Source organism: Pteropus alecto, unplaced genomic scaffold, assembly GCF_000325575.1.
Source record: "Pteropus alecto unplaced genomic scaffold, ASM32557v1 scaffold34, whole genome shotgun sequence".
Taxonomy (NCBI): Eukaryota; Metazoa; Chordata; class Mammalia; order Chiroptera; family Pteropodidae; genus Pteropus; species Pteropus alecto.
The window spans coordinates 1,379,211-1,394,937 of NW_006435763.1; the positions used below are offsets into that span (position 1 = coordinate 1,379,211).

Here is a 15,727-nt window from a genome sequence, read left to right on the forward strand (position 1 = left end):
CACCTGTGGCCCGGAGGCAGGTGAAGCAGTGGTGATGACAAGAATGTTTACTAGGCACCGACTCTCCTTATTCATCCGTAGTATCTGGGAGCTAAGTACTGTGATCACCCCCTGCTTACAGATGGAAAAGTGGAGGCCCAGAGCCTGCATCGTGGGTGAGCACCCAGCCCATGGCAGAAAGCAGAAACAATGGGGCTCATGATTCTTGTCCAGCCAGAGTCGCATCCGGGGACCTGGCCATCTTCCTCCCTCTGCCTGTGCCTTGCTCTTATTTATTAGTGGACAACCTGACATAAAGGTTCCTTTAGCTCTCACATAAAGAAAGCAGTGCCCGCCTTTTCTTTTCTTTCTCTGTGCCCGGGACATAGGACTCTGTGGCGTCCTAGCCCTGCAAACGTGCGCCGTGCACACGCTCGAGCAGGCGCGGGCTTCTCAGTGCAGGTCGCGCTGTAGCAGGGAGGCAGGTGCGCAGGGCACTCAGCTCCTCAGAGTCTGGGCTTCACCGCCACAGATCATTTCCTCCTACTCTTCTGCCAACGTCTCTGTCTCTCTTTAATCTTTTCCTTTCTTTCCCTGTGGGGGGATTTTCTCTGCCAAGAAATCAGCAAGCAGCTGAAGGCAGCGATGTTCACGCAGCCCGGCCAAAGTGAAGTCACCCCCAGCTCTTGCTCTGAACGCAGCTGAGTTTCAGCAGAGGCAGTCAGACAGCATCCTGTCCTAGCGCTCGTGGTCAAAATGTCGTGATGTCTTAAGACAGGCAGTCAAACATCATTCTCCCGGCTGGTTTGGATTCATCTAACTTAATGTAGTGTGTGACCCACAGGATCTATCTATGGGACTGGGGTTGGGTTTCAAGTGTATGGAGGAACTTAGACCTGACTCACAATGGGTATTTCCTGCCTGGGGCCCTGAGAATTGACCTTACTGAAAGTCACAGCAGGGCACAACATCGGGCAAGTAAATGACCCTTGGTGTGTGTAGCGGGGGAAGGTTCTTGCTTTTCTCATCTGGAACCTGCAGCCAACAGTACCTTCTTCACTGTATTGATTTGAGTGCTTAGCACAGAGCCAGGAGCTTACTGAAATACTCAATAAACTGTAACTGTTATTATTTAAAATTAGCATAGATTTGCAGATGGAACTTTTGAAAAGGTCTTTTTGCAGGATTTGCAAATGGAACTTTCTAAACCAGTCTCTTTATTGGCAGGATTTGCAAATGAACTTTTGTAAAGAATTTCCTTATGAGCAGGTAAAGCATTGCCTTCCCATTGTGTTAGCATAATTTATACAAATAGATTTATTTAAGTTCTTTGTTTATAGTCTGTCTGCATCTACTAGACTGTGAGCCCTATGAGGGTGGGGACCTTCTTTTTCACTCCTGCATCCTTAGTACCTGGGACTGTGCTTGACACATAGCAGAGGCACAGTAAACATTTGTTAAATTGATAAATAAGGAATGATTGGGAACTCTCGTTCATTTGTTTCATATCCTTAGCAAACCCTTTTTCATGTATAGCATAAGTTGCAGTGTGGGTCTTAATTATAAACTTCCAATTAAAGACCCGAATTTAGTTTTAGTAAATAACCACAGGCAAAAACTTTAGTTGCCATGACAACCTTCCCTTGGTCCGCAGTTCCTGGGCATCTGTTTCTACAACTTGGCATGGCTTGAATAAACAGCCGGTACTGACGGGTCCCCAGCCTCTGCGCCTCACCCCCCACCAGCCCTCGCTGCCTTGTCACATACTTCGGCCCCACCGAAGGACAGAACTTTCCCAAATTCACGTGTTCTCCCATGTCTCCGGCCCACGACTCATGCTTTCCCCTTGCTGTCTTCAGCACATCCTTCAGAAGGCTCTGTGAGGACCCACCGCCTCGAACGACTAAAGTAAAATGAATGAATCCATGGAGTTCCCTTTCTTATTCTTTTCTCGTGAATTTAATAGAGGACTTCATGTTCAAGTTCATTTTTAAAAGAAAAAAAAAACTCGGAAAAATAGTTGAGATTCTCGATTTTTATCTTGTTTGCAACATAGTTTAGTAATTTAAAGAAGGACTTCTGATTGGGTGTGGAGGATTGTAAAGAGTTAGGCTGATAAGATTTAGTTTCATATTAACCATACCACTTTAAATCATGCTTTGGAAGTTTTGTTCCAGTGCCAAACATTTATTGACACTCAATTTGAGCAGAAAAGATCAGGAACATAAAGCAGGCGATTTGGTGTATGAAGTATACAGCTTTTGTTTAAGCCCAAAGGTATGGCTTGTCTCCACCAGAGGTCTCCCATATTTTACTGTTAATGTTTGAAGTATACTGAATTCCCACAATCTAATTAAAAATCAGACTGCTATGCCGGTAAGCATTCACTCTGTGAACTAATTTCTGCCAACTAGCCATAAATGTGTCCCCTGGTATGAAATTTAGACGTTCTTTCCCATCAGAAAAGAGGCATGTGGTTTAGTCCCAACCTCTTCGTTTGAGAGAGATAAGGAAACTGAGGCCCATCCGGAAAGGTCAGTTGCCTAGACTAAGGCCACGCAGCCTTGTCAGTGCCCAGCCGAGACTCAGACCCGGGCCTCTTCTCACGCTCGGCTCACTGTTCTCACCAAGCCCTGCTTGCTCTTGCTGAGCTGAATTCAGAGAACTTCTGTTTTTCCTAATTGCCAGGTGCCACTCTAGCCCTTCATGAATGTGGTTTGGTGTTCATAGCAGCCCTGGAGGGAAAGTACTGGTACTGTCACCCCCATTTGCTGCATGAGGTCCCTGAGGACCTGAGGGTAGGTGGCAGCATGCAGAGGTCCCACCCCGAGCCATCTGTCCCCTCACCTGTGCTCTTCACCATGAAACTGTGCTGCCTCAGCAGGGAAGACCCAGGGAAGGGACAGACGTCGAGGGAAGACCCAAGTGACGGACAAGGGGGAGCTGTTCCGAACAAAGTGAGGCAAGGAGCCTGCAACCCCAAAGGGTTGGTGGAAAATAGGAGGCTAGTGCTGGGCCAGGGTCACATGCAAGGGGGCATCAGAGGGGAGCCCGTGAGCCCTCTTGAGAGGGACAGTGGCTTGAAGTGCCGCCGTCCTCCGCTTGGCCAATTTCTAGGCTTCTTTCAGGATTCAGTTAAGATGTCGCCCCCTGCAGGAAGGCTTCCCGACCCCCCAGCTGTGTCGAGGGCCCCTCTTCCAGCCTCCTACAGCCCCTTGGTCTTCTTCTGCTGTGGCCATTGTCACACTTTGTTACTTGTTTGGTCTCCCCACTAAACAGGATGTCCCGAAGGTGCTCCTTGCCCGTCCCTGTGGCCTCCTTTGCCAGGCATATGGCAAAGTGCCATGGAAATGCCTGAACGAAAAGTCTGGGACAGTGAGGGGGACAGTGGTTGTAAGTGGGTCTATCTACAAAGCTGTTTTCTTCCACCAACTGGCCTATCACAGGAGGAGGGTCCAGGTTAGACATTAGCAGAGAGAACACTCCCCACCCGAGAGGGGCCTCAAAGGCCTATGCCAGAGCCAGTGAGCAGAGTTCTCCCTGCAATCTAGCCAGCCTCGGGGGGTGCACAGACCCCCTGCAGATGCCTGTCGGCACCCACATATGCCTTTTCTGGTGTTGTTAGCGGTATAAACCCTGGGGGTTTTGACACTTGGGGAAAACTCTCTAGCTGGTATTCTCTCCCAGGCAGAACCCCTCCCTCCCCCACCCAAAAAGGGAGAATTCCCTGGGCAGGATCCGCTCTCTGGAATGCCCGTGTGCGCTTTCCTGATGAAGTGTCTTAAAAAAGAAATCCAAGGGAAGAGTTGGTCCTATCTTCAAGAACCTTCTCTCCAGAAGGAGAAAGGAGACATGTGCCCGCAAGACCCCTGTAAAGAAAAATCACGGGCTTTTTCTGCATCTCATCACATTTGCTCCTCACGGAATCCCTATGAAGTAAGTAGTGTGTCCATTTTTCAGATAAGGAGACCGAGGCTTAGAAAGGTCACCCAAAGCAGGAACGTGTCTACCTCCTTCATCCCTGCGGCCCAGTCCCCGGTACCTAGTAGCCAGCAGGCAAATACTGGCTGGAGAGACAGGGGGAGGAATAAAAGAAGGAAGGGAAAAAAGCAGGCCTTGATCCAGGCCCAGGTGGGCTTGACCGCATCCTTTGGAGGGGCCCAGAGCAGAGAAATCATGAGGGGCCGGGTAGGGGGGCTACGTGGGCTTCTGAAGACCTGGACATCCTCTACCCTCGGACGCTGGGCTGCTGAGTAGCAGGAGGGAGGGAGCTGACTGAAAGTCATCCTGTGTCAGACCATCTTGCAGTCCATAGTGAAGAACTTAGGTATTCAAATCTTTTCTTGGAAATCTCAAGTATTCCATTCAGCTGCCTCAGAGTTAGGTAACTTTATTTACTCATGCTAAACAGGGCCATTTTCAGAGAGGAAATTATGCAATGTACTATGCAAATGTGGCATTCTGGGGAGAGCGAGTGTAGAGATAAGTGTGGTCACCAATGCATTATAAAGATCAGATTGCTGTGCCTTCTGTGGCAAGCTGTGTGTCACTTGATAAGGGGATATGCCAGGCTCTACTTGGAATTGCTGCGCATTTGGATTCCGTTTCTGGTAATTACATTTTCACCCAGTTGTCTATCGGTGAACTTTGTTTGGTGCAAAGAAGGAACAAGGAATAAGGCTTTTGCAAGTCACCCATCTCAATGTAGATTTGAGCAGTCAGAGAGAGCTGCCCCACACATGTCCAGACATGTGGGGACAGGAAAAGTCATTCTCACTCTTTGTTCTCCCAAGAAGAAAGTCTCATCAAATTTTCCAAGGGGAAAAGGTGAAGACATGGCGGGTTTTCTGGGCTGCATTGTGACAGTCAGTCACATCATTTCACTAGTCATAGCATCTGCATTTTAAGCAAGAGAAAGGAAGTAGCCATGGAAAACCCCTCTTCTGGATGGAGGTGGTGCTGAGCCCAAGCCCAGCACTATCCCCAGCCTGTGGGAACCTGGACAAGGTTCCTGGCCTGCCCGAGCCTTAGGTTTCTCACCTGGAAATGGCACCAGTGCCTTTCCTCTAGTTATTTATTGAGCCTGGGTCATTTAACAGTCATCAAGACACCGACCCATCACACAATATCTGCTTGAATAATGGCTGAATGCACAAATGACAGACTTACCCACCCCTACCAACAAAGCGAGTGTCGATATAGTGTCCTTGGTGGCCCCAGAATCCACTGGGCGACATTAAGATTTTGCAATATTAAGAGGTGCTAGAAAGAGCACTTACGGGTATCCCCCCACATCCAAACTCTTCCTGTAAAAATTCCTTTTATTCAAATTCAGGAACCAAATAGATTTTCACAGCAAGAAAATCTTGTAGTAATCACACAAAGCGGTTATATAAAGAAGACCAGAGACTTAATCATCACATTTGCAGGTACCAGTGATCGCCCGGCACCCGCGTGTCATGCACGCTGCTGTGTTACTGGCGTTGACTTTCACGACAACCCTAGGAGGTCAGTTCCCCCCTCCCCAACATTTCATTTTGGAAAATTTCAAGCATCAATCAGGCGAATGACATGTACAGTGAATACCCACGTGCCCACCATCTACATCCACCACTGACATTTTTCTAGTTCTCTTCCTCTATTCGGCCATCAACCCATCTTTTCTTTTTTCTTTTTTTTTTTTTTTCCTCTCTTTTTGGTACATTGCAGAGTAAATTGCTGACATCGGTGCCCTTCTCCCCAACTATATCAACATGCATATCATGAAGTAGAGCCATAAAGTCATTGTTATTTTATTACCTCGGCCTACAGAGGAGGCAACCCAAGCGAAATCAGTGCATGCAGGGCCAACACGACCAGAGAATGGGGCTGCAGCTCCAGGCGGCCAGCCCTCAGGCCTGGCTGGGGACTGTTCCCAGCATGTCTCCAGTGTCAGGTGGGGAAGTGGAGTTGGAATGTGTTAAGAGAGCATGGAGCTCTAGGAGCCGTGGGTGGGGCCAAGAGGAGAGGTGGTCAAGGGCCAGATCGCCAGCGTGGCAGCCGTTGGGTAGCCCCGGTGACCTTGGTTTAAATCTTGGAACCGAGCACTAGGTCACAGTTTCCCTGGATGATTGGATTTCAGCCCATCTCCTAATATCTACATCCCTAATTGTTGTTCCCCTTGCAAATTCGAGGAACAACACCAGTACATTTTTTTTTTTCCCTTTATTCTTGGCGGGACTGCCCTGTATGCCTGGCACTAGAAATGTGACAAGACCTGCTCTCCATCCAGGAAATGTGCTTTACACCTACCCGTGTGCTGTGCTGGGAAGAAAGGCTTTAGGGAGCTTCAAAGAAGACAAAGTAATTGATTGCTACTTGCAGCAAATAACCTATAAGCTGTTGCCGGGTTGATGGAGAAATGGTTACTTAATTTTCTTCGAAGGATTGATTTGACCGTCAGGAGAAGCGGCAGCCTAATTGAGTGCTGGTTCACACCCTGAGCAGGAGCAACCGGATCTTTTTCTTGTTTTGACTTTCGAATGTCATGGGCTTTGCGTGGAGTCTCCCCACTGATATTAATCAGGCTGGAGAGGGTCTGGGCGTCACTTGTACAAGACCCTTCTCCTGTGGTGGATCCGACTGACCAGGCTCCCTGTCACTCCAGCTCTGCCGGTTGCGTTTGAATCAGCACAAGGCTTCCTTCTCAATGCATTTGGGGTAGCGCACAAGGAAACGTGTGTGAGTAACTTTCTTACGCCCCAGAACGGCTATCATTTTCGTTCTTGTAGTAGTTATTGATAGAGTGATGACATCTGGAAGATGGATTGCACTTTCCTGCTGGGCTTCTGATTGACTACCTTGCACCGCCTATGCTTGCCTCTCCCGCTCCGGAGCCCTCCAGAGAGCCTACTGGTGCCCAGTGATTCATCAGTCACTTCTCAGCCACGCCTTACTGGTCAGTTAAGGCCTCTCCCTTCAGCTGCATCCTGTCATCAGAGAGCTGTGCCACGCTGCTTCTCCCTGGAGTCACCGGTGAGGCTGTGTTCAGTACCAGAGTGCCTTCTCTGTCTCACCCAGCTAGTGCCCAGTGTCGGACAGCTCCAAAGGGCTGCCATCCGTCCACTGGTCTGAAGGCTCTGTGAGGGCAGAGGATCTGTCCCTCTATGGTACTGGAAGGGGCCACCACGTGCCCGGCGAAGGAGAACCTTGCCAAGGCCAGCCCAGGAGCATACAGGTGGTTCTGTGTTGTCAGGCACCCTGAGATCAAAACCCCTGGGGTCTGCCTGTGGAGAGCTTAGGTCATGTGACTGTCCCCCCGCCAGAACCAGCCCCCATCTCTGAAGCAAACGAGGGTCGGTCCTCTTTCTCTGGCCCCACCCGGAGCACAAGGTCCCAGGTTACGGTCAGCTTGTTCTGGATGGCATGAAGGTCACCCGTTCGCTCTGGCTCTGTCCCTCACCACATTGTTATCCATGATGTGCCCTTGGGGAAATTACTTGACATCCCACAGTTTGTGTCCTCTGGAGTCAGTGAACCCACCTCATGGTGTCCCAAACATGTCAAGCAGCAGCGCAGCTCCTGGCACACAGAAGCACACGATAGAGGTTGGTCACGGTGTCAGCAGCAGTCGTAAACTGGTGGAGGCGGGCGGGGGTCCCCTATCCAAAAACTCAGCCCTGGCGATCTTTCAGTACATGGCTTTAGAGAACCAAAGCTCCAAACAGCACCGGGTCCCCACAGGACGGGGCCACCGACTTCGGGTAAAGTTAGCGTTCCCCTTATCTTAGCTCGCCCCGCAAGGCTGCTGCAATCTCCCTCACTAATCCCTGGCGTGCCTGGGGACCCCTAGAGTAGAGACCAGTCTGCCCCCGGATGCAGAAGGGGCAGGGACCACTCGTTACTGGTAAAAGGAGTCATGTGCCTTTCTGATGACAGAGGAACTCTAGTCTTGTCAGCGGTGCAGTCTTCCTGTGGGCCCGGTGTCTTACATCCCAGAGTGAGCCCGCCTTTCTCAGGGAGTCAGTGGACCCTGTTCCCGGGGCCTCCCGACCTCTGATTAACAACATGTGCCTGAGAGACCAGGCCGTGTTTACAGAGTTGCTAATCTGCACTCCAGCGGTGGAGGCCCAAGAGTTGGCCCTACAGCCCACAGTATCGGATTTCAAAGCGCTGGAACTCAGCTGGCCTAGAAATCTCACTGTGAGGATAAAGATAAAGACTTCAGTGCTGGATATAGGTGGAGCCACCACTGCCAAGAATTAAATTACGGTATTGGTACCATATTTTACTACGAAGGGATCGTTTAAATACAGCAAAAGTCAATCAGCCCCAGTTATAGCTCAGTAATGAGCTACAGCCTGTCAGAGGGAACTGTGGAGGAAGTTTGCAGCCCAGGGCCGAAAAGCTGGTTGTCGAATGGTCCTTTGCCTCCAGATGAGAGGACCAGAAAACATTAGCATCCCTCCATCCAGTGACAGATACTTCTTCAGCACGTGCCACTGCCCATGCACCGGGCATTGCACCGGGCACTGCACTGGGCACAGCTCCAGGCTGCTCTCAAGTCCTCCTGGGGGTGCAGCAGTGAAGGAGACAGGTCAGGGCCCTGCCTTCTTGGGGTCACGGTGAGATAGGGAGCAGGCCTCAACCAGGAGGGAGGGAGTAAGTGGAGTGCAGGAGAGGCCAACATGGGTATATGTGGTGGAGCGTGACTGGGCGGTGGGGCAGCCACAGGGGTGGGGTCAGAACTCCGTGACCCCACAGAAGTTCTGAGAAACAACCAAAAACCATGAATCATTTTCTCCCTCTGTAGAGGCTTGCTTAGGTTGGAGCCTGCCTTTAGAAAGCATGGCTTCACCTCAGGCAGAAGGTTCCGATGATAGAGTCATGGCCCCAAAAAGCAGGGCCCTTCGTTAGCCACTGCTGCTGAAGCCCACAGAGCCTGCGATCGTGCTGCTTGCCACACATTGCACCAGGCACAGCTCCAGGGCGCTCTCAAGTCCCCCGGAGGGTCCTGAGGGGATTGGGTCTTAGTTTTATACATGAGGAACCTGAGACTCGGGGGAGTGGCTTGTCCAGAGTCGTACCGGTCTTAATGGCAGAGCTGGGATTCGAACCCTGGTCTCCATGGCTCCAAAGCCCAAGATGCTTTTTTCCAGGCCAAGTCGCCCTGCTTCTGCACGTCAGGGTCAAGTCGCTCTTTCATGCTTTTTCCTTTCCTTCTCCTCTCTCACAGCATCTTAAACTTCTGTTGGAAAATGCTTACACTCCTTTTCCTTCCTTCTGCTAAACACTGTAGGACCTTTTGTGTATCCCAAATCGCCAGCCCTGAGCTGTTCGTCCAAGCCAGGCTTCCACACTGTGGCGTGCAGCCCCTGGGTGTCGTTGAAAGAATTTTAGAACGTTAAGTGTCCTTGGACACAGCACTGATTTACAATGAATTACAATACGTCACTGATAAAGTTTCCTATTTCTGAGTAACAAACCATCTAAAATTTAGTGACATAGAAGAACAACTACAGTCATTCATTTTGCTCACAGATCTATAATTTGCCCCCGGCTCAGTGGGAATAGTTCATCTCTGCTGCACGTGGCATCTGCTGGAGTGGTTCAGCTGGGGACTAGAGGATGAACTGGGAGCTGGCAGGTTGGGACTGGCTGTGAGCCTGGGGCCTTGGCTTCTCTCAGCGGGTGTCTCCATGGCGGCTTGGGCTTCCTCACAGCATGGTGGATAGGTTCCAAGAGCATTTTTATGACCTTGCCTCAGAAATCATCTAGGATCACTTCTACCATACTCTCTTGGTCTAGGCAATCATAGAGGCCCACCCAGGTTCAAGGAGAAAGGACATAAACCCCACCACTTGATGGGAGGAGGGTCAAGGTCACACTCCAAGGGAGCACATGGCCATCTTTGGAAAGTACGGTCCATAAGAAAACCCATTTCCGGTCCCCTCTGGTCCTTTCCGTTGCATCACGGAGAATGTCTCTGGTTGATACTAGTTTGTCTTCGAACTTCTCTGAACTCGGGGCTCCCTTTTTATCAGAAGAGCAGTCTTTAGGCTACAACTTAATAAAGTGGTCTTTTAAGTCTATTTTCACGGTCACCTTATTTATTCTAAGGAATTCTAATATTTCATTCATGGCAGTGATATGAAGTTTCCTTTTGAAATTACTTTTAGTAGAACAGTGCTTTCAAGAGAAAAATCAGGCACAAGCTCTACCTCACTCCCAAAGATTTACTCTCACATGCGCAGATGAATGAGAATGTTCCATCAGCTGAGAGCTGTTAAATCTCTTCCTTATCCCCACAGTGGGGGAGGGTGTGGCTCTGAAAAAGAGTGAGGAGGGTCCCTGTGTGTTGATAGGTCGCCAAGACGCGTGGTTAAGTGACCAAACTACAACACAGAGGGTATGACATGCCGCCGTTTGTGAAAGACAAGGTGGAAAGAACATACCTACACGCACCCTTGGAAATACATAGTGGATGGATAACAAGAAATTCGCACAGTGGTTGCCTCTGGGGAGACTTAGCATCTGCTGTATAAAATTTCATACTTTTTTAAAGGGGAAGATAGGAAGGAGTTATCTATTCAAAGTTTGATAAGCTTAATATTTTCGAGTAAGATAGAATGGCAAATCTCTCCTTTCAAGTAAATAAAACAAAGGCAGTACCTAGAACCAGGAGGGACTTGTCACCTCTCCCAGGAGTTAGGTTCTTTTGGGAGGCATGCCACACCTTTGTGGTCCTGGGGAGCAGAGGAGACATCTGTCACCCCACCTGCTCTGCCCGTAGGATGCCTGGATGGAGACTTGGTCCACACAGGTTTTGTGGTCCTTGCCCCAGCATCCCTGCCGGCCCCCGAGCCCCTTGCACAGATCCAAACCTCATTCTTCTGGGCCTGGTTCCCTAGTCCAGCTCCTGACACCCACGTGTTTGTTGAACTGGGCACCAGAATTCTGCAGCTCACACCCCTGGCCAGTTTAGAAACGTGCACACCTGTGTACCGATAGGCGCTGTGGGAGAGCCCTCAGCTTCTTGCCTTTTTGAGATGATTATCGCAGCCCTAGGGATCAGGCAGAGCCTGCTGGCCAGCAGCATGGCCCGGCGCTGCTCCCCTTACCCTGCCTGGGCCCGAGAGGACCTAAGGCCCTTCGTGTATGAGTGTGGAAAGAGGTTCACTTTTCTCTTTATTTAATTTTAGATACTCACATAACATACCTCATTTCCTTTAGCAAAATCGGAACATAGCATGATAACTAAAATGACTTTGACCCCGCAGCCTCCATCTCACCTCTTACCCCACCCCCAAAAAAAACCAGGTATCACTGTGCACTCACCAGACATTTTCTTAGATTTTTCTTTTACATCCACATGCTTGAACCCATAGAAAATGTGTAGTATCGTTTTATGTGGTTTCATTTTACAAGAATTATGTTACACGGCGTGTGTCAGGCTGCAAATGCTTTTTCCACTTAACAGTATATTCGTGAAATAGCTCAAGATCTAACTCATTCCTTGTTGTTGCCATATGGCTTTGCACTGAATAAAGAACGTACACTTTTTTTTTAGGCTTTTCTCTGTTATTTTGGGACATTACAGACCCAAATCCTGCCGCCAACATCCTCGTTTGTGTCTCTTGGCCCACAGATGTGTTTTTCTTAGGAACATACCAATTGCCAGGTCATACGGTGTGAAACTTTCAGTTTTAATAAATAATGCTAATTTGCTCTTTAGAGTGGCTACGTTAATTGATTCTCCTACCAGCAGCATTTGAGAATGTCAGTTTTCGTTTGTCCTCACCAATACCTGACGTCATCAGACATTTTTGTTTTTGCCAATCCATGGGCAGAAGATGGTATCTTGTCTTAATTTTTTTCTCGATTTCTCATGAGAAGGAGCACCTTTGTGTGTGTTTAGTGGCTGTTCCTATTCTCTTGTCTGTGAATGGCCTGTGGGGGCCATTCACTGCTTTATTTGCTGCTTTATTCATCTTTTGCCTCTTAGAGATATTTTGCAAATATTTCCCCTAGACTAGTTGTTTATAAAGTCATTTGTTGCATATGAGTTAAATTTTAATTTCGATGGAGTCAGTTTATCAATCTTATATTTACTTGGTGTGCTGATTCTCATTTCTTCTTAAAGAAGCCCTTCCCTGCCACTGAGGTCATATGGATATCCTCCCACGTTGTCTTCAGACAATTTTCTGTAAATTTTTTTAATAGCGTGCTAGGTCCCACCCCTTTTGAAATGAGGATGGTGAAGAAAGACCTGGGAGATTCAGATAGGCAGCAAGATTTAGTGCCAGTGTATGGAACTGTCACCTACACTGGCCTTCCCTGGCCACAGGGCAGTCCTGAGAAGAAGACAGGGAAGCTCATGAGGCCGCCACACATCCCAACGTAGCTGCCAGCCTCCAGGTCCTCTCATGTGCCCGAGTCCCTCCTGGTACCTCATCCCCTGGCATGGCTCCCCCTGGCTCAGAGTGACATTCACAGGTATCTGCATGAAGGCAATAGGCAAAATTGGGTTCCATTCAGCAGCTCTTTCCTGGGTCCCCTTCTGTCTAAGACACTGTGACAAAATGACCCCTCTCCCCCAGGGCAGAGCAGGAGAGGGCCAAGGTGGTGAAGGAGTCACCCCACCAGCATCCCCTTGATCTCTGAAGGACACGCCCTTCCCTCGAGTCCTCGGAAGCCGCTGCACTTCTCCTTAACTGCCCCCTGAGTTCCGCAGAGCCAGGTCTCCCTCCTTCCCAGACGGTGAAAGTCGCTTTTAGTTTTCTTACGAAATCTCTCACAGGGCTTTGATGTCCCAATTGCATCTCTGATAGTTGTTCCGCTTTGGGGTTTAGTTCTTCCTTTTCCTGTTCTTTGTGGCGGAGGTGGTAGGTCTTTTTTTCCCCCGAAGCCCCTGAGGCCGCTGGGCTTTATGGGGATGTTGCCTGCTGCCTGCTAACAAACCCCACGCTCACGACACACCCCACTGACACCCACACCTATGGCCGGGCCTGCTTTTCCAGGTCACACCCTTCATGAATGTGGGAAAGGAGAAGGCAGAGCTGTCCTGTCTAGAGAGGGGAGGGGAAGACAGGGGAAAGAAAAGGAAGGATGAAAGGGCTTGCATTTCTGAGAATACAGAATACTAGATGTCTTCCAGTGTGGAACTAGAAATTCTGGATAAAACCGTTTTTAGAAATCTTTTTAAATTATTGAGAAAGGGAGGAAGATTCTCTCGCCTTAGGTAATAAGAAAGTAGAGTCCTAGAGTTCAGCCTGTCTGGTGCTGGTGTTTGCCATCTGTCTTTCCTGGATGGTCATATGCTAAGGAGAAGTGACAGAAACACGAGGCTGGAAAAGCCAAGAGGATGGACTGGAAGTCATCCCCATGAAGCCGGAACCCCACATGGAGGATGCTCTCAGAGGGTGAAATTGGGGGCCGGGAGCGGGTAGTACCTGAGAGAGGAGAAATGTATCTCAGATCCCTTAGATATAAATGAAAAGTAAAAACGGGGAAAACCTTGGTGAACACCTGAGTCCAAATTTGTTGTCATACGTGTTCGGGGCCAGAATTGACACCATCTGTGTAATTACCCCCTCCCCCCAATAAACTTAAGCCAAATATTAGGTTACAGTGATCCCGACAGGACTTCCTGGGGTGGTGGAAGTGTTGTACAACCGGAACATAGTAATGCACAACTGTAAATTTACACAAACTATTCTTAAAATGGGTAAATTTTATGACATATAAATTATGCCTCAATAAAACTGTTTAAAAGAAAACCACCTACCGTTCTTCTAAGCAGAGACTTCTTTTAAGGTTTTAGTATATTTCTCTGCACTGTGTTTCTTTGTAGGGATATCTTTTTTTTCTTTTTACATCAAAATCGAGTAAGATATTTATCTTAAGTTTTTAATATGTGTTTCAAAAGTACATCTTGAATACTTTCTCATTTTAAAATAATTTCAAGCTACACAGTGGTATATAGAGCAAAAATCAAGTTCTCCCATCTATATTCCTCACATACACATCCCCACCCTCAATTCTCACTTCCCTCCCCATAGGTAACCACTGTTCACAGTTTGGTTAAACATTTTTAAAAGGGTATATAATTTTCCATATGCTGGGGGAAAATGTCATTCTCAAATTGTTCCCCTATTTGGAGTCTTTTAGGTTGTTTCCTGGTTCAGCTATTTCTTTTAAAACATGTAGCAGAGGATTCCGTTGAAGGAAACTCAGAGCAGACTGTAGATTTAATGGTCCTATATTACTCTGATGATTTTGTAGCCATCGGGACAGGCACTAAGTTAGACTTCGAATTGGGGTAATTTTGACGTAAGAGAAGGGACCCAACATACGCTGAGGACCCCATACTCAATGCTTTATCTTTCTGTTCTCATTTAATGCACCAAACATCTCACGATAGAGGACATTATTCCCATTTTACAAATGGGAAGCCGTGGGCTGGAGGGGCCAAGTGTGTTGCCCAGGATCACACACCATCTAGTGCAGAGCTTGGCTCCAAGTTGCTGGACACCAGCTTGAGGGCTTGGTGGTTCTGTAGCCGAGCAGGAAACTCTCGCCATCACTACTGATTTTAGGCGAACGCCATCACAGCGCAAACGTCCAGTGGTCTGCAAACAGATTCTCGGTTTGTTGGTTCGTTGGTTTGTTGGTTTGTTTTCGCTGCAGTTTGAGTCCCTGACGTGCAGTAAGCATTGCACTGATGCTTTATGTACCTCGTATCCGTCCTCACAAATAGCGCTTAGAGAGGGCTGGATGTTATCCCCATTTTTCAGACGAGAGCTTCGAAGCTCGAGAGGTAAAGAAAGTTGCCCAGTGTAACTCAGAGGAGGGCGTCATACCCATGTGCGTGTGATTCCAAGCCTGGGCTCCGACCACCGGGCTCTGCTGCCCGGCAGAGCACGAGGCAGCTCGAGTGTCTCCATCAGGCTGGGCAGCCGGACTCCGCCTCATTCTGCTCTCTGTGTCCCTCCCCCCAGACAACAGCGACCTGATCGCGTGCACGGTGATCACCAAGGATGGCGGCATGGTCCAGCGGTTCCTGGCTGTCGATATTTACCAGATGAGTTTGGTGGAGCCCGACGTGTCCAGGCTTGGCTGGGGAGTGGTCAAGTTCGCGGGCCTCCTACAGGTAAGAGCTGCAGATGCTCTTCTCGGTGGCTGTACACACACACACACACACACACACACACACACACACATAAGAGTATCACCTTTACAGTTTCCTTTTTTTAAATGTTTTTTATTTTTACAGTTCATTTCTAGGGACACAAGGACTACGTTTTATCATTGAAAAAAATTAAGCTAGCTCACAGATGCAGGCCAAGTCCTCTTTGACCAACACCCAATTTTACACTCCCTTCCCCCCATTATTAGTAATCCTTCCCGGTTCCCTGGTTGTCTGCCAAATGCATAAATAAGTATAACTACATGCTGTTTTTAAAAACCGTACGTATACTTGAGAGGGGAGATGGGTGTGTATTTTTTACAGTGTCACATTGAACGTATTCTCAGCTTTGTTTTTTTCACTCAATATGTGTCTTGGAGAGCTGACCATGTCAGCATATGCAGACTTACTGGTATTCTTTTAATAGCTACCCGAAGATATCGAGGCATATTTAGCCGGTGCCTTGCGGCCGTTTCCAGCTTCTTACCTTTACAGGCAGTGCTGCTGCGAACAGAATTGGCCTTACTTCCTTGTGCGCTTCGGCAGGGGTTTCCCTCAGCAGATCCCAAGAAGTTGGGGTGT

General features: G+C 48.6%; 1 protein-coding gene across 1 annotated transcript in view; it reads left to right on the forward strand.

Moving 5' to 3' along the window:
* CLEC16A (C-type lectin domain containing 16A) overlaps positions 1-15,727 on the forward strand; it is a 201,540-nt gene that overhangs the window by 134,442 nt on the left and 51,371 nt on the right. Inside the window, exon 19 of the mRNA XM_025046098.1 lies at positions 14,958-15,109. Coding sequence (XP_024901866.1) covers positions 14,958-15,109 — 152 coding nt within the window. The remainder of the gene's footprint in view (positions 1-14,957; positions 15,110-15,727) is intronic.